Genomic DNA, 19,054 nt, shown 5'->3' with positions numbered 1-19,054 from the left:
TCACAGAGCCACGAGCATCTTATCAAATTGTAAAATGTGGGGTTTGATTTATTTGACTTTTCTTTATTTAACAAACATTACATGAACATAAATGATCTACTCTATTCACCATTGTTCTTAAAAGAGTGTCAATTTAAGAACATACAGGTATGTCCAACCACAACTTCGTAGGCCTACTGTTTAAACCCCATTTTATAGTTGAGCTGTTTTAATGCTTTTAATTGCCTGGCTGATTATGTTACTTCAGGGAAACTGTATGCCCACCAACACTCGTTTATTTCCATTTATAGAGCGGCTGCATGCCACAACAACAGGAGGCTGCGAGGTTACAGACTCATAATACTGCAGAGGAACAAGGAAGACTTCTCCAAGTCAACAATGCAATACGCTTACAAGAATATATTATGAGCTGTATGAGCCACATGATTACAAGAGTTATGAATATATTCAAAGAATCAGTGCCTCGCCTGTGTGGGATTTAATTGTTAGACTTTTCGAGACAAAGTAGACCACAATGAACCTACCGTCAGTGTTAATGTTGAGAAAAACCAGCAATGTCTGCTTTTATCTGACAGAAATGTAATTATGTCCAAATGTTCTGCCGTGCAGTGAAATAAATGAATCCTGACTGACAGTCACTTTAACTCCTGAGGTCTGGTTGTTTTGAAGCAGATGGAGTTACGTGATTGGTTGATGCCTGTATGTGACTGTCAGTGATGGATTGACAGTGTTCTCAGGAGAAAAGACTGCAACATCTATAGTGAGTTTACATCACAGTGTCTTTGATCCACTTGACATGGCGCATGTGCACATGGATATTTATCTGGAGTCTATTTGTATGCAGGTCTCACAGTTATGATTTGGTTTTGTCGTTTTTTGTTCTATAACTAGTTGTAAATTCAAGTTTGAGGTCTTCTAAATGTCATCTCTCGTGCAGTGACCCCATCAGATCGATTGCCCCCTAGCTACACATCCAACATTGGCATAAAAGCCGACACATGTCGTGTTGTCTATTCACTGTTAGAAAAGATAACAAGGCGAAGGCTCGAAAGAAATAATAAAAACATGAAAACATGAAAACGTGGAAAACCGTCGATCCAAATCAATTTAATTTTAGCTAAATTAAAGTGATCTCATAAAGTATTAATAAATTGCATGAATAGTTTCCATTATTTGCATTATTCATTTGGGGTATATTATGAAGAGTGTTACTGCTTTTATATTCTCACATCTCTGTCTACCAGCTGTCGAGGAGAGAGAGGTCACAGAGCCGAGCAGCTGCCTCTAAGTGGACAACGTGGAGAATTATGTTACAGAACCCATTAACAAATTAGAAATGTCTAATTTGTACTTGCTTGTGTTTTTTTTTCTTCTTTTTTTCCAAGGTGAAAACCCAGTGAATGGAGGGAAATTAGCATTACGGTTTTATTTTTTAAACTCCTTTTTATGTGTAGCTGTTAAATTGAATTTCAGAATACATTCTTCTGTTTACTTTTAGCTTTCAGGATGAACAAGTGATGATGACGTTAACAACAATGCACCAGGGCAGCACAACAGCCAGCGTTGATGCTTCCTGAGTTCTGCATGCACATCAACAGAGGACTTATCGTGGTGGAAATGATGCCCAAAAAGTAAATGAATGTGGTTTCAACTGACAGGAAACCAGACGCTGGATACTCAGCCAGAGGGCGGTCAGGAAGCTTTTCCTTTTCTACAGACCATATTTCTCACATTACCGTCACATTTTATATTTATATACAGAATGTACTGCATGCTGTTCAATCTCTTCAGGAACACAGAATTGATGGAGTATAATTCTCATAAATATCGGAAATTCAATAGCGTTCAGGATAAAGGTTTGTTTTGTTGAATGGCTTTAATATTGTCACAGCTGGACTGTCACTAACAAGCACCCGTTTGATTTATTTGTGGTTGGTAACCAAAGAGAGAAAATTAAACTGTGGGAACTGATGCTGCCTGTATTTTGAGTTATGGTAAATTATTGCCATCTACTGTATGTTTCCAGTGGTGCAACAGAAACACTTCCAACTACTGTTGCAATATTTTTATTAAAAACATATTTCTTTGGATGAACATTCATCTGTGCCATTAATTCTGGATTTTTTTTTCATATGAAGTCAAATGTAAATGTGTATCTCTCTTGGAATATTAATATTTATTTATTCAGTTCAGTCTGTCCCGTAGAGTTTATTGAAATCATTTAAAAAAAACTAGATACTAATATGAATATACTATAGGAGAACCTTGTCATGTGCAAATAAAATTAAAATAATAAGAAATATGCATCTGAACCATACTTAAATCAGAATATTCTGTCTGCCACAAGACATTAATGATGATGCAGGAAATGACACGGAGGAAGACTGATTGTCAATTTTTTTTATTAAATGACAGTTTAAAAGCCATCAGACAGATGAATTACGCATTTAAACAGCTAGCATATTAACTGGATACTTTTTCAATCATGACAGCACCGTGATCATTATTGTTAACAGTCATCAAACTGATGTTCAGTCTTCAATTCCACATAAAGCAAACCCAGATTATTAGCACATGCTTATAAATCTAAAAAAATTCAAGTAAAAATTATTAGAACACCATTATCTGTTAAAACCACTAGCTGCAATAATGTAAAACTCCCTCCCATTATATACAATAATGCAGTTCGAAATGCTCAGGAAAAAAAAGTGGTTTCATCTGGAAGCCATCAGCAGAACTGAAATTGAGAAAAATCCAAAAAGTATTAAAAACATGACATACATTGCAAAAAGTTATTGAAACAGAGACCAGGGAAAAACATACCTTCCAGCGGTAACCGCATTCATTGCACAGAACAAATGTGGTCATTGGCTCATCAGCACTGCGTGTCTGCACCTAAAACACACACGCACACACACACACACACACACACACACACCATTGGCTTCTTATGAGTGCACATACATAGAAACAAAAATATTGCTGGGGAAGAATCTCTCCTATTATAGCAACACTCTCCTACATCTTCATCCTACGTCATTGGCTGGACACAACCCTTCTTACTACTTCTTTATAGAATTGAATTAAACTTTAACATACTTTCTTTGTCTAATGATTCATTTTGCTTTGCTGTAACTGCACATCAACCCTAAGTTGAATCAAATACACACTCCTGTCTCAGATAAGGATGTCAACAGTACAACATAGCAAGGGGTGCATGTGAAGAAGCCCCGGTAGGTTTATGTTTGTTTTTGCATTTCCTCATGTTCATGTGCAGTGCGTGTTTACCTGATTGTAAGTGCAGTTCCTCTTCCTGCACTTTTCGCACTGCAGCAGGTCGGTGCTGGTGCCACCGGTTTTGGCCATTTGGTGCTCCCTTATGGCCTCCTGCGTGAGAACATTCCTCAGCTGTTTCAGCTCATCGCTGGCCATCTCCTGCATGAAAACAACAAAATGTGACGAAAAATGGAGCACAGGGACAAAGAAGAGCGGCATAAAAGTAAATTTGGGCACCGGGGAAAGAAGTTCAGAACTGGTTTAGTATGCTGCTGCAGGGTTCTGTACCTCAGCAGACATGGTGGCAATGCGGCGTAAGTCAATGCTTCCTGCAAGGACGTTTCTGCGAAGCCCGGGGTTCTTCGGGTCCTTCAGGTTGCTAATGCGGCTGCGGACTCTGTTTTTATATTTCATATCTGTTGCCTTCGTCTCCTGGTAGATATGTGCGACTGTGCAGTCAAGGTAGATCCAGATCACAGTAATAATCAAACACGTATACTTGTTTTTATTGGGGTCATCACTAAAAGAACATATTAGTCAAACCAACCACAGTGGCAAACAATGAGCCAAATTGAAGGATATGATCTTCAATCTCTGCAGCCGTGCTGTCACAGTTGGTTCTGAAATCCTTGAAGTCGTCTGTGAACACGGAAAAAAGAAAATCAAGTCAATCTGCACCCAACAGGCGCCGAGTTCTACAAGTTGTATACGCGTTGCATTGTCGACATGTTTGGAGCACATCCTCTGCAGTAGCGAGCAGCAGCAATTAAGCGTGATCTTAGCCTCACTGTCTGTGCGCAGGGCGGCCGCCAGCATGTCGATGCACTTGTCTCTGACGGAATCTCCGGTGGCGAGGTGAGGAGGCAGTGGACCCCCGGCAGAGCTGAAGCTGGGTGACATGGGGCTGGTCGGGGTGGTGGGAGTTTTAGGGGTATCGGTTTTGCTCTTCCTGCAGAAAAGGGCACATCAAAGCATAACAGAGTGTGTGTGAAGCCTCACATGCCTTTGACCTGATTTGACTTCAGGAAGGAGAGTTGTCACTTTCTCCAAACTGAGCCTGGGGTTGGATTGTTTTAACCTTTCTCAAGACCTTTTTTTTTTACATTAAATCTTAGATGTGTAATAGAATAGTTGTATAAGACCAAACTGAGGCCCTTTCCAAATGTCAACTGAATTCACTGTTCAAACAGTCTTTTTTTTTTTAACACATCGACATATTATCAGCTTATGAATTTGACGTGGCTGACATGTTAGCAAACGGTGGACGATTCACACATGCAGCATGCATACCAACAGCACTGATTTGGATCTGTGCTGTTGGCCACCTATATTTTCACCAAAAACATCAGTAAAAAAATAAATAAAGATAATCATGAGTAACATCAGCATACATTAGAAAAATAAATCAGATTGTAATACCTTTCAATGGCGTCAGTAGAGGGCTTCCTCTGTGGAGGTCCAGGCTGAGGAGACTTCGCGCCTTGAGACTCTCTTCTATGATATAAAGTCAATGACATCATCTTTATGCTTTCCATTGAAACAACCCTGTGAAACCTTTTAGAAGATAAATGCATTTACCTTTCAACTGTTAGCTTCTTTGCTGGTGGGGAGCTGCTTTTCTTTGAATCAGTGGATTCCCGTCTACAGTAAATAATGAGAAACTTTCAGTGAATCTGGTTTTATTGCCAATGTTTATTTCTATTTCCAAGTAAATGTGAGATTTAAAGTGGTGCATACCAGTCCTACCTGTCAGGTTTGGAGTCAGTTGATTGACGTTTCACAGGCTGGCCAGCCTTGGAGTCGCAGGACTCCTTCCTGCAACAAAAAAGACAAGAGTTGACACACTGACGGAAACAAAAACACACACTTTATGTCGCACATGAAGCGGCGTGGATTCAAATGCAGTGGCATTTATATTCCTGCTCGGGCACACCTGTGTTTTTCCTTTTTGATATCCAAACTGGGCTTTTTGAGAAGTGGCGGTTTAGAGTCAGATGAATCTTTCCTGACAAAATGAAACATTTGTTTGGTTCTCAAACAAATTCACTCAGAGACAGTTCAAGTATAAAAAGGTGAGCTTGTGTACAAACAACCGACATGTTTCACAGCTTAACAAGCGTTCACACTAATGACTGGCCAACCTTCCACTCTTGGCTTCGTCGGAGTGTTTTTTAGGCACTTTGCTATCCGATGAGTCTTTCCTGCAAAAAGAAAACCATTAAAATATCTCCATCTAGACTGTTTTGCTCTTTTTACAGTGACTTACTGTACACCATCTTAAAGTAAAGATGTGATTGATTTCCTAATATATCGGGATATTTAAGCAATGGGAGAATAATAGTAAAATAGTGGAAAACCTTTATCCGACAAAGTTTTTCCTTTAAAATGTTGCCAATCTACCAGTTTTACAGACAAAGCTGTTCAATAAACTTAAAATTCAACGCTTAACTGAATCTAAAACAGTCCCAAATATTATCATTCAATATTTCGTCTGTAGCCACGTAAAAAGTAAAAGCTTCATCGCTGATTCACTGCTCATAAAAAGGACTACACACTACATTACAGTCATGTACCGAGTCGATATTTTGTGTAGAATTAGCGAGAAACGGAGATTGCAGTCTGAGGTTACTGCCCCTCCAGATACAACAGTTAAGTAATATTTCAAAGATGAATGAGAGACAAAATCCTTTACAGATCCCGGACCTGTCTCTCTTCACGGGATCTGACGTCTTCTTCTGTGGAAGAGGTTTAGAGTCTGACAACTCCTTCCTGCTGTGACAAACAACACCAGGATTCAAAGCAGAGTAGAAAAACTCAAAATTAAATCACGATATTTCTTCCAAAAGAATCACTCCAGACACTTCAAGGGGCTGACTACATGAGAACTCATCTGATCCCGACCTATCCTTTTTCCCGTCCAGTGAGGGACGCTTCAGGGGAGGAGGTGGGGGGTGAAGGTGAAGAGGAAGTGGAGGAAGAGGAGCGTTTGGGTCAGGAGGCTCTTTTCTAAATGAGAAAACACCTTTGAGCTGATCTGAGTCCCTTCATAAATGCAGCCGTTATTAATGCAGTGGGTATGCAGACCCCAACCTGGGTGGAGGAGGATGAAGGTGAAGACGAAGAGGAGCAATTGGAGCATTTGGGTCCGGTGGAACTTTCCTGATGTGAAAATCAACATTTGTTTGAGTTTCAATAGAAATTGTCTCCGCACTAAACTCACTCAAAAATGCACCAAAGCACGCCTGACCTCTCTTTCTTTACTTCCAGTGAAGGTCGCTTAGCCGGCAGAGAGGCGGGCTGAGGAGCAAGAGGACGAGGATGTCGGGAGGAAGAGTCCTTGCTGTCCTTCCTGAACAAATGCCACAAGAGCACAAATCAGAGCGGTGCAACTCAAGAGTCCCCAAAGCTGTTCAAGCTCAATGCAGAATCTGTTCGTTTACAAGACACATCTGACCCATGACAGCATGCACCATGCACAGCAGGCAACCTGCTAGGCCATGCGTCTGGGTGTAAAACTGGAGGAACAAAAGTCAGTGTGATATGAGTGACTCACAAAGGGTTAAGTCATGCAGTAGTAGTGCTCTCCAGCTCGTGTCCTGACCTGTCTTTGTTCAGGTCTACAGAGGGACGTTTGATCGGGAGAGGAGGCCGAGCAGGTCGAGGGGGAGAAGGGAAGCGGGTGGGATAAAGAAGAGTGCCGTCCATCACTCCCCTCCTGAAATAAATCATTCAATCTGAGGCTCTGCTGGCATGTTTTTTTTTGGTGCGTTGGAAATCAATCTTTGAGCCACCTCCTTCTCACCTTTCAAATATTGGTTTGTGACCAGCGGGTTTCTCTCTCTGGGGTTCACTCGGAGGTCTCTCCCATTGTGGGGAGCTTATCGGCCTCCAATGTCTGTTTTCCTCTCTGTGTTTGTCCTTCTTCATGTCATCTGCATAGCTGTGCACCTTGGGCTCCCCAGGGTGTTTTTCTTTTTTGACTTTTTCCATGCGTCTCTTCTTTGGTTCTCCCGTCGACCTTTCTCTCTTTGGTTCTGGCTTGCGTCTCTCACTCTGCAGGTCTCGCATATGCTTCTGTTTCTTGTTATCCATTAGCAGCGGATTATCCTCTGCGTGTCCTTGTTTTTTAGGTTCTTCTAAATGCTTCTCTTTTCGGATTTCTTGGGGATGTTTCTCATTTTGGGGCTCCTCTGGATGCTTTTCATCACCGGGGTCATCTTTTGCGTGTTTTTCTTTTGTGTTTATGTGGGCGGTTTTCTTGTCAGGATCCGAGTCGTGTTTTGGTTTGACATCAAGTCTTCTGTGACTAACAGAAACAAACAAAGTATCATCTTTAACTCTGTTCAAGAGCCTGCAAACATGAACCAGTTTTACTTGTGTCAGGTTGCAGCTGTCAGCTGTCAGTGGATTCAAAAGCGTCCTCGGCAAAGCAAAACAAACTAATGTCGAGGATCTCCCAACACTTTCCATCAGTCGTTCATTTCTTGAGTACTTTTTGACAGAGCTGCTAAGCTGCTTTTTAAGACAGGTATTTGTATACACATGCAGTAGTTGTTTACTACTACGGGGATAATGCATAAACATGAACAAATGCTGTAGGTCTAGTGTAGTGCATTGTGGCGTGTATAAAATACATCTCACCATTTCACCGAGCATCTTCCATCATGATTCCATGTCAGTTTAGATTAAATTATAGCAGTTGGGTCCCACTCAACATTTTATTTAACACGTTTATTTCATATTGCCTCTGCTTCTGTGTCGACCACCATACTGTGAGTTTCTGTGCAGCAGCTGTGACAGTACTGACCTGCCATGTGTCTCAGAGGGGGAGCTGTTTGGAGACACTGCCATCTTGTTGGACTCCAAACCGTTGTTTGTGTCAGCTGGCTTCTCAGAGTCTGCAGTGTGTGTGTGTGTGTGTGTGTGTGTGTGTGTGTGCGTGTGTGTGTGTGTAAGGGGGGAGGGGCATAACAGTAAATCATTCACTGCATCGGTGTATTTATGGCACAAATAACTATATAACTACTCAGTAAATCATGTATTAAAGTCAAGTACCCCGAAGTCTTTTCCAATCCTTAATGAGGAGCTTCGCCAAGGCAATAACTTCCTCGTCTGTGGAGTGCTTCCGGATGCCATTCACAGACATGCCGATTCTTGTTTCCTTAAACAAACACACACACACTTCAGTGTACATTGCGAACCATGCAGTTATTGAATTTGTAACGTACGACTAACAGTTGAAACGCAATGAGAAAACGTTACTCTAATGTAGACTATACAGTGGACAATCTACTGGGGCCTACCTGGAGAAGTTTGAGAGTCATATTGAAACTTTTCAGTTCCCTCAGCAGGTCCGTGGCACCCTCCTGCACACAAATAGTAGTCAACATCAAACTTAAATTTAAAACTATAAATCTATTTATACAACAGTTTATCTTCTGTATTAAAGGTTTCCATCAGCATTTGAGACAAACGCATATTGATTTATTGTATATATATTAGTATAATATATCACAGCATGCATTAAGCATTTATCTTCCCCTTTGTGCTTTATTCTAGAAATCAGAATTGTAACAGTGTTTACTGACTCCGATATCGTCGTTTAATGCTCTTTGAGCGCCATGAAACAACTGCACGTGCCCCCCCCCCCCCCCCCCCCCCCCCCCACACACACACACGACCTTGCCCACTGCCTTGTTTACTTTATGTTGCACGAGTCACTGTTCAAAACAACATCCAGTAGAAAGTTTGCAAAAAAAGGATGTCGACGTGTGCAAAACGTGTCTCACATTGCGCGGCGCACGTCCTGTGAGTGAAATGTGCGCAATAAAAAGCCCTCTGGACAACACCTGTTGGACATTTGTTACGGCCAGGCTCGGATTACAAACTTGCACACTTTGTGCGTACACACCGATCCAAACGTAAACGGCGTCAACGTAAATCTGGAGGAAATTAATTTCCATAAGGAGAACCTCCGCGGCCCTTCTTGCACCGCACGAGGCGGTGTCGGGACGGCGCGCCACCTTTTGGGTGTCAAAATATGGACTCACCGTGTTATTTCGGGACACCATCTTGTCCAGTTTTTTAGCAATCCGAATCAGATCTTCCTCTCGCGTCATCGCTGCATTTACTCGACGGAACACGAATCAACGATGTCGATGAGCTCTTCTCATTAAAAAAAACTGAAATGAGGTCAAAATAAGTTCGGATCCGCTGCAGGTCGGACTTTACGCACCGCGCGCGCTCCATTCGGTACAGAGGCGTGTCCTGCTGCCAGATCCCAGCTGACCTGCGCGACACATGACAACAACTAAATATAGTCGCTGAAAACACACAACACACATGTCTAATTCTCGAGGTTGATTCGTGTAAAGTTATTTCAAAGACTCGAACTCTTTAAATGCTGTTATTGGTATATCTGTGATCTTCCTGGCTCCATGTTTATGTCTACTCTGTGTTTTGGCTGCATTATGTCACCAGCTGTGTGATACAGTGCCAAAGTTCGGCTTGACACAATGTACTACAGGTGCATTATTCAAACACTCGGTGACAAAGATGAACCCATTCTTTTCGAGCAGTTAGTGTGTGTGCAGATGTTTAGTGTACATCAGGCAAAGTAGAGAAAGGTGTTCCTGTTGGGACTGTTATTTTGGTTGTTACGTGTTTGCCACCAGAGGGTGCTGGGATGTCAGTCTTTTAGCCCACACAACAACTCCACAGCCCCGTCGATGACAATTCACTTTCTTTCCCCGTTGAACTCAAAACGCTGAGCTTGCACAAACTCTCGCGTTCACCTCTATTTGCTTTCTATTCACTGATTGCACATTTGCAACGTTTTGCAGCAGGCTTTATTCTCTGAGCTCCCAGTGAGATTATATAAAGATTGAGCTTTTTTTCTATTGTATTTCCAGGGAACCTGTTTGCAGGCAGAGACACCCAGTCATCGTTTGAAGTGGTCCTATTAAACCGGAATGATATATTTTTAAATAACACCAGCCTCTAATTGCACAAGTATGTGCTGGTTTAGTTAGCTGAGGTCAGTTAAACCAACATTTAGAAAACTAAATTACTCTATATTACCATGGTAAGTGCTTTATACAAGGTCCTTTGTATCCAATGGGGGGGGGGGGGGGGGGGGGGGGGGGTGTTTGCATACAATCATTGACAACTTCTTGGAAGCAATCACTTACAGACTGTTTTCATATCTCTTCAAGGGGAAGCGCGCTCACAGTACTGAAAGGCATGAAGGCCTATACTCCCACAGTCCACTGGGAATGGAGCCCCACTACAGCTCAGATCTGAGACGTCCCTGCGGCTGGAGGTCTCCATGGTTGTGGGAAGCGAGGACATGGGAGATGCAAGTCGCAACATTCTGTTTTTGAAGTTAGATTAAATATCAGTGGGATGAACGTTTTGAGGTTTTAATTGGTTTGGATGTCTTTGTCTGGAAACATTGTATATGGACAGTTCATGTAGACAGCAGTGCTCTCCAACGTAAGTATATATCATTACTTAACAGTATTGGCTGGAAAACTTAAAAACCTCTGACATAAAGTGTGTTCAAATGTCAAACTCTGAGATATGAAACATGTCCAATTAATCCAAGAGCAAACTGTGACCGTCTTGTTGATGGTGCAGGGTATTTTAAGATAACTGTGTTAATGACCGCAGGTGAAAGTACAGTGAAAGCTTGCCGTGAGCAAAGAGCGTTATCTCTTTACAACGCTCTTACACAACAGGCTGAGCGTATGACCCTGTGACTGTCAGCTAGAGATAGTGCTGGTCAACTAGAGAAGTGGGACAGCTACCTGCGCTAGGAGAGGAAGCAGCGATCAAGACCAACCCACAACATCCTTTAACTCTGTGTACTAAACCCTTCGGCTTTGGGGGGGCTGTGGAAAGAAAGAAGCAGAGGTATGAAGAAAAAGAGCTGCTCCCCCTTCTGCACTCTGACCTCTTTCCCTGCGATCGGACAAAATGAACTGAAATATGATGATACTTTAAACCTGCAAAACAGCAGCAGAAACAAGCTGCAACCCCAACATTATTAACACATGTACAGTACACTAACTCGTTATTTATGGACTTGACACTTTATGAAGTGGACATAGCTAACTTGTTAACAGTAAGCTTGTTAACAGTGGCGTACGTACACACTCAGCGGTGTGCAGGGCAACATGACCTTTGTGTCACCCCGATGAATGTAAACCCAGCACAGCTCTGTGTTGGCGCTCTTTAGCTGCTACTTGCTCCAGTGTTCACCAGCTCGTCCTTAACTGCAGCTTTCAGCTGCTGTTTGGTTCTGGTGCTCTACAGTAGGTGGGTCCACTGGAGATAAAGTTGTGTCACCACTAGCGTTCCCTCACACATTGCGTTGACATTAAAACAACTGCTGTTAATTAAATATTGATTAGTGCAGCTTCAATCACATGAGATTTGTTACTTTTTAAAATTCTGAGTGCAGGACTTTTACTTGTGACCCAGTATGTTTGCATAAAGGATCTGAATACTTGATGTACATATAGAAAACCATATAGAAAGATTCATATTCCTTGAGACAGACAAAAGGCATAGGTCCATGACGGTTTCCTGGTGGCTCTACATGGTTACATAACTGCATCTGTGTGCATTCATATACAATACACTGAAGTAGCCTGAAGATCAGCTGCTGGTGGGTTTGAGAGTCTATCATTAGCCTCCGTGGTCTGACCACATCAAGTCATATCTTGTATTTGCTTGCACTTGTACTAGAAAGTTAAAGGCCTTCTGTGCTTGTCGAGCTTTCCAAGCAAGCAGAAGAAAGTGGTCCCTCGGCCCAAAAGGAGCTCTACAGTCCATCACACGTGCTTTACAGACAAAGAGTTAACACAGGGAACATCCACCAGTCTACTTTCCTATCCAAGCACCTCGCCCAGCACTGGTGTCTCCTACAGACCAGAGACGCCAGGCCTGGGCAATTATGGCAATTTTTGGATGACATCAGACCAGAAAATGAATGATTTCATTTACCTGTCAATTTTTTTTCTGGATCTGGTGCAGGATGCATAACCTGTAATAGAGCATGTCAAAACAGAGTGGGAGACTTGTTTAGACGTCTGCAGTTGGCTGGAAGGTAATCCTAGCCTGGTGGCGTGGGTTTGTATGCTAATAATGACCACTGTTTGGCAAAAAGTAGGTTGAATCTCCCGAAGAGGTCGGACCACCCAAAGACTTTAAAAACATCCTTGTGTCTTCAGCTGTCTCTTAAGTCTCTATTTACTGCCACACACACACACACACCAAATCTGACATATCCAAAAACTGGTTTGGTGTTGCCACTATTTTAGGCTGCCTTTGACCAAAATCACTGATGGTGCCACCGTTAGACACAATCCAACGAAAATAACTAAATGACAAACCAAACTAAATCTGAATTATGCCCTGAGCAAGATATGATTAACCCCCAATCCTGACTTGGAGTCCAGTACCTTTACTGCACGGCAGATCATGAAGAAAAGGATTCACCCTATCACTGCACTGTGAAGAGCACAACGATGCATTTGAAGGCAGAAGAAAGCTGGAAAGGGATATGTGAAATATGTACTATTACTTATCCACAACCACCAATTACACAGTGGCACACAGGGCAGACATTGAGTCATATGTATAGTGTGTCTCCAAAAAGATCCTGTGGTTCTTCCCAAGGCTGCCATTTGATCTCTGAGCTCTTTTCGTTTTGTGTTTGAACTTCGGCGTTATGCTGACAAACAAGGTCATATGGAATTGAAAGGGGGGAAGAAATCCTTTAAAATAAACAACGCAACGAGTCTGCCCTGAAGGAAGGAGCGGCTGGAAAGAATTCTGCACAACTTATCAAAAACTGTAAATAGGATTCAATAATTGCACTCATTACAAAATAATAGCTGTTTGCAAACATCGCGTCGCCTTTAGATCAAGCCGTGCTAATTGATGAAGTGAAGTTCAGATGCCAACAGCCCAGATTGTGTGAGTGTGTAAATCCCCTCTTACTCTCATTTCCTCAACTGTCCACTAATCCAATTAAAGCACCATAGTTCAAAACCTTCAGCATCTTCCTTTCCTTTCTTTGTTGGCCGTTTTATTTCTGCTTTCCGTTGGAATCGTTTGTGTACAGGGACTGCAGTGACTTTGTAGAAGCACAATGTTGTAAAGCCACAGATGTGACACATTTAGGTTAAATCAAGACTTTTGTTTGGCCTCCGTTGGAGATGTTTCCAAGTGTGTACCAGAGAGAAGTAATAGACCAGTCACCAATGTGGTTCTTGCAATTTAAGACAATAACTCAATCAAAACCATATAGGACATTTTACCTAAAATATATATTTTTAATACCTCCTCCTGGCATGAGTAAAGACACTTTTACAGGTTTTGAACATTCATAAAGCGAAGTATATACAACGTCTTCACCTGGGGGAATTCACTGCAGTCAGGGTCACTTCCTCTGACCTCTGATGTCAGACTGACAATCTGAAGTGCGAGTCGGTTAACAGACCTGTGAGTAGGCAATATGGCGTCTCACCTCTGTGTTCATGAGCTTTGTTAAAAGTTGATTGTACATTTTAACAATCCATGTAGCTTTGTGACGGAGGCGATGCGTGCGTGGCTTTTTAAAGGGGAACCACACCACTTTTATATCTTGAGGATAAGTTTACTGTTCATGAGGACAAATACTCAAAACAGCTATTTATTGTCTTCTGTTGCTTTGTCAAGTCTCATTAAATAACCAGAGTGATGTAATCAGGCTCCTAGGGCCTTTACCAGGCATTAAAAAAGCACTTTTCAAGTTGCATTTTTGGAAGATCCAGGACTAAAAATTGTTTTGGCCTCAGTTGAATCAATTTGGACCTTTTTCTCTCTTGCTATTATTATTATATATTATTACTATTGTTAGGACTAACAATAAAATAGATGTGGCAGTGTGATGTGGCCAACATTATAGATAAATACTCGATACTCAACCAAACAATGTGAACAGATTTAAAGAACTGAAAATGCACATGACTAGATTTAAAACAAATATACAATGTAATTATATTTTGATACAGGAAAGTACATTTTGAAAAGTGATGTAGCTCTTTGAGAATGACTGTTGTAAGAATATGAAGAAAGCCCTCAGATGTAGCTTCGGGCTGTAGCTGCACTATGTGCAATATGCTGAAGACTTATGTGTGTGACAGCTTAAGTGTAGCTCCAGGCATTACATTTATTTTATTTTATGGGTCTGTCTGAATGATATATGGCTTTGTGTTCCAGTCGTTGTCACTTGGTTTCTTTGAGCTGCAGCCAATGGCTTTAACTGCCTCTCTCTCTTCACCTGTTCATATAAATCATTTAAAAATATTTATATGATGTTGTTTTTTGTTGCTAATGAAGGTTTATTTAATTGAAATGTTGCACAGCGATCGTTAATAACTTTTTTTGTGGGATCAAAAGACTTTTGCGTGTGTATGTATAGCTGTCAGTATGTCTCCTGTATTTCCATTTGCTGTAAATGTCTCCCCCTGACAATATCCACAGGAGGAACTTAAAACAGTGAAATCTGCCACTGTCATGGAAAAATACTATTAGACGTGAAGAAATGTATGATTAATCGATGGTCATGGTCATGGTTTGGTATTTTGAGAGGCCTCAGAGTCCTTCACACTGCGCTATTTGAGGAGGCTGTGGTAAAGATAAGATGAGGACCTTGATTAAGTTCCTTCGCCATGATAAAGTGTTACACAACAGTGTTTTGCCTCCTCTCTTTTAATTATACAAGAATGTGTGTGTGATATGGGACATACAGTATAAAGCCGAGTGAAGGAAATGTGAATTGAGGTTGTTGCATACGAGCTATATCAAGATCTCCTCTGAAGTCAGATTTGTGTTGTAATGAACTTATATATTCAAGTAAGTACTGGCACCCAATTCATATTATTCTTTTATTCAACTTAGAGAATACTGTCCTAAAGTACAAGTTGTCCACATCAGGCACAAAACAAAAAGAAACAAAAAAAAGAAAATCTGCTTATGGGAAGAAGAAATATTTAAGGGGCTATGCAAACATCTTTCTGCAGTGTTCGTTTCAAGTTCACGGAGGATTTATTGCTACCACATGAGACTCGAACAGTCCAAAGGAAACAAGGAATTCTGTCCAATAAAAAAAATATTTTAAAAGGCCTCCTGATGGACGTGGAGGTCACCCCAAGGTCAACACAAGCAGACTTGTCAATGTGTGGGTGATGTCATGACCAAGAGGTCTCGGGTGATGATGGCAGGATATGTACTAATGCTTGTGCACGTGGCTGTGTGTGTGTGTGTGTGTGTGTGTGTGTGTGTGTGTGCGTGTAAAAAGGATGATGTGTTTATCTGTTTCCAGTTCAGTTCACTGACAGCACACAGACACTCTCTGTCTATGTGGGGTCCAGGAAGTTAAAAGGTCTCAGAGCAGAGGAAGTGTCTCAGCTGACCTTAATTCATCTGCTCTGACTTCCTCCGAACAGATAATATGACAACTATGTATGTATTTTCTCTTTCTGCTGTTCTAACATCAAGGTAATGGTCTATTTATGCAATTTTACTTTATCTTTGACTGCTGATTTGCAGCTCGCTTTATGCGGCCTTCAGCAGAGGAATCAGAAACAAAGCAGACAATAAGGATGTCTATCCTCATCAGGAAAAAGCGATTATGAAGATGAGGAAAAGCGATGTTATCCAATCAAATCATGAATGTCTCTCTGCCACATAGCTGTGGAAAGCAGGTTAGTCTTTTAGTTAGTCACATTGAGAAAATATAATCCAGTCAAATCGAGTTCATTTATAGAGCAACTGTAAAACGGGTCACAGATTTGTTTTCACTATCAAGCATCAGAAGGTATTTGTCTGTCTAAAAGGACCCAGATGTCTGGCAGATATACGCACATTTAAAGACAAAGACCCACTTGAGAAATTTCAGGACCTCTGTCTTTAAGCTGGAGAAAATCTTGAAACCCAATTTAAAACAGACGGTGAAGTTAAGCTGGAAGTTGTCAGTGTAGCAACTTTGAGGGCTTAAAAAAATGGCCAGTGGAAACATATTATACAAATAAATTGGTGCCTAAGATGAAGCCATGGGGAACACCGTAGCAGAGAGTCCCCGGGTGGTAAACTATTAGAAAGAGCACTTCTCTATTAGATCAAAATGAATTTCATACGTATTCAGTTTCATTACAATCAAGTAAACTATTAGAGGAAGTCTTGCAAGAGAAAAAATGATGAGCTCAAAGGAAACGGGCTGACTAGGCCGGAGCACACACAAGCCTCAAGTGCTCTATATCCTTACTGTAAAATGTCCAAATTTGATCATCTCATCCACAGGGAAAGTAGAGGTGTTGAGGTTGAGGTTGACACACATGGACCAAGTTTGTTGTTCCAAATCCGCACGTTCTGGTGCTGCGCTTCCAGACGGTCGAGATAAAAACCAGTGGCTGGAAAATATAGAGCCCAAAGCATACAAAAGACAGACCAAAGTCAACACACCATGACATATCTAATGGTATAGTTAATAAGAAAATGTTGCTTCAGCTGGATATTTGAAATAACAGTTAATGATAAGTTACTGGGCCTATCACATGAAGGAAAATACCTCCTTTTTATTATTATTCATTGGATCGTCCTGCCGATGCCACGTCTAATAACAATAAACTTTAAACCTTTTGGTAGACAGAAAAAATGATTTCATGAGAAAAGGAAAATGCTCAGTTTTTTACATCTCACCATTAAAAACTAACAGACAGTACAATAATTAAAATAATCAGCAGAATAGCTGGAACACACCGTGGTAATTGCCTGCTCCTAATTCACTCCCTCTGGCTGTTTAACAAGCATAGTTTAATGCTTGGATATGCGTTTGAGTAATTAATAGGAAAATCCATTGGCTTTGTGCGAGGGACGAGAAAAGTGTTTAATCTTGGGAGTAATTATTGTACGATATCAGAAATACAGTATATTTCCTAACGTTTCGTTTGGTTCAATTATCTGATATTTCTTTTTAAATTGAATTCAAGTAAATTATGTGAATCTTGAAATTAAATTATTCTCTTGACGTTCACTACCAACTATGAAATGTATGGCCTGGAGTGAACATGGATGCATGGAAACCTAATTTTTTTTAAACACTGCTAATTTCCCTCACAAAACAAAGTCTGTCAGCAGTGGCATCAATAAAGTTTAAAAATCTGTATGAAGAAGTGAAATGTAGACCCGCAAAACGAATCTCTGATTTATGTGTTTTGAAGAGACCTCGTTTTCCATCTGATTCCAGTTGCAGACAGAGAAGAAATGACAGAAGCTTTTGAGTGGAAAGATTGCCATCCTCAAAAGTTCTCCAATGACCTTGGAACAACATCAAGATGTGGATTGTTTAATTATTTAGGTCAGATTAATATCAACACAAAGCCATGAAGTTATTAGAACCAGATTGAGCTGATCAGCGAGTTGGTAACCTCAGTCACTGGCAGCGGGAGGCAGATGGGGGGGGGGGGGGGGGGGGGGAGCAGCCAGTTGACGACAGGGGGTGAAGAGCAGCTCTGAGATGTGGAACAGTGAGTTTAACTGGGCTCAGAGTAAAACAACTCGCATCAGATCGGACCCGAGTCCTCTCGCATTAGTCACCCCCCCCTTCTCTCAACGTTGCACTTCCTGTCCTGCTGCAGGAATGCAGGGAGGGGGGCAGGGGGTACATCAGTGAGAAGGGTCTTGGTGATGGGATCCACATGACGAGTAAGGTGAAGCAAACTGTCCATGACAACGGGGAGCTCAAGTAAGATCATGTGAAAGGATAAAACAACAGACATTTTTGTCAGTTATCTTCATTTTTGTCAGGTCAAAAATGAACGTTCAATCTCCACTGCATTACTTGTGTTCTTATAAGAGACAACAGTGAGAATAATGACTAAAATGTGTTCTCATAAAATCGCTTTTATAGTTGAACAAGGCGGATGTTATTTTTTGCTTTTTAATCTTTCTAGTCCCAGCTGACAGATCTTTTTTTGTTGTTATACAAGCAGATGTGTGCTTATGTATTTTGCAGAATTTATGACCATGTCTTTGGTGTATAAATGTTAAGGCCATGAGAAGGCCATCTGGTACTTTAATAATGAGAATAACAATCAAATGAATAATACAAAAATAATTGCACGTGTACTTGCAAACACTTAAGACGAGGCTGTGGAAATGCCAGTTGACAGTTGCACCTCAGACATTACAGTGTTTGGATTGGGAAGGAGTGGAGGATCGGGCCGGGCACTGCCCCCCTCAGTGGGTAAACTCTACACACTGCAGCCATTCATTTGGCGAGGCTCACTGGATAAAGTTAGGATTGTTTGTCAGCGGGCTGTAATGCCAGGAATGCTCAGCGCTGGCTCTCCCTGTGTGAGTGTCTCTCACACTTTATTTTGCCTCACCAGCAGCAGTTTGGATCTGCGGTCACACCCACCATGCTCCCGAACTCTGAAGCAAAATAACAGATTCTATTTCTCTCCTGCAGGCTATTTTGGTTCCCCGAACCCCCCCCCCCACACACACAAACACACACACACACACACATCCACCACCTCAAATTACCCAACCACGCTGCCTCGCAACACTCCAGTAGAGACCGTCATGTCTATGCTCTCACACTTTTCTAGCAGGTTCCACCCGGCCATTATGACATCACTTTCTAAATAAGCAGACACATGGATGTGAACACAGAGACACACACACACACACACACACACACACACACATTTTTCACAGCTTT

General features: G+C 41.5%; 1 protein-coding gene across 9 annotated transcripts; it reads right to left on the bottom strand.

Annotated features, from left to right (window-relative positions):
• Positions 1–2,490: 2,490 nt before the first annotated feature.
• On the bottom strand, positions 2,491–9,553 carry tcea3 (transcription elongation factor A (SII), 3). 9 transcript variants are annotated; one of them, XM_034554416.1, is made up of 21 exons: positions 9,327–9,553; positions 8,580–8,642; positions 8,332–8,437; positions 8,084–8,174; positions 7,079–7,582; positions 6,878–6,991; positions 6,524–6,625; positions 6,367–6,435; positions 6,178–6,282; positions 5,980–6,048; positions 5,418–5,477; positions 5,210–5,281; positions 5,023–5,091; positions 4,855–4,917; positions 4,696–4,770; positions 4,065–4,225; positions 3,859–3,915; positions 3,565–3,719; positions 3,289–3,435; positions 2,824–2,895; positions 2,491–2,737 (listed from the first exon to the last, which is right to left on the bottom strand). In XM_034554416.1, the coding sequence occupies exons 1-21, from the start codon at positions 9,393–9,395 to the stop codon at positions 2,729–2,731; spliced, it is 2,232 nt and encodes a 743-aa protein (XP_034410307.1). In that variant the 5' UTR covers positions 9,396–9,553; the 3' UTR covers positions 2,491–2,728. The 9 variants fall into 9 exon arrangements, with proteins under 9 accessions (XP_034410307.1, XP_034410310.1, XP_034410309.1 ...); XM_034554419.1 differs by having other exon boundaries at positions 4,696–4,767; XM_034554418.1 differs by having other exon boundaries at positions 5,980–6,045.
• Positions 9,554–19,054: the final 9,501 nt, after the last annotated feature.

Source organism: Cyclopterus lumpus, chromosome 16, assembly GCF_009769545.1.
Source record: "Cyclopterus lumpus isolate fCycLum1 chromosome 16, fCycLum1.pri, whole genome shotgun sequence".
NCBI classification, from domain to species: Eukaryota; Metazoa; Chordata; class Actinopteri; order Perciformes; family Cyclopteridae; genus Cyclopterus; species Cyclopterus lumpus.
The sequence above is the reverse complement of the archived record's forward strand: the minus strand, read 5'-3'. Positions and strand labels throughout refer to the sequence as shown.

Excerpts from the sequence above, each read along its gene's own strand:
- tcea3 (XM_034554416.1), bottom strand. The coding sequence starts at position 9,395 with ATGACGCGAGAGGAAGATCTGATTCGGATTGCTAAAAAACTGGACAAG. Across the intron at positions 5,092-5,209 it reads ATCAAAAAGGAAAAACACAG|GAAGGAGTCCTGCGACTCCA; the intron begins GTGTGCCCGAGC and ends TTTTTGTTGCAG. Across the intron at positions 2,896-3,288 it reads GGAACTGCACTTACAATCAG|GTGCAGACACGCAGTGCTGA; the intron begins GTAAACACGCAC and ends TGTGTGTTTTAG.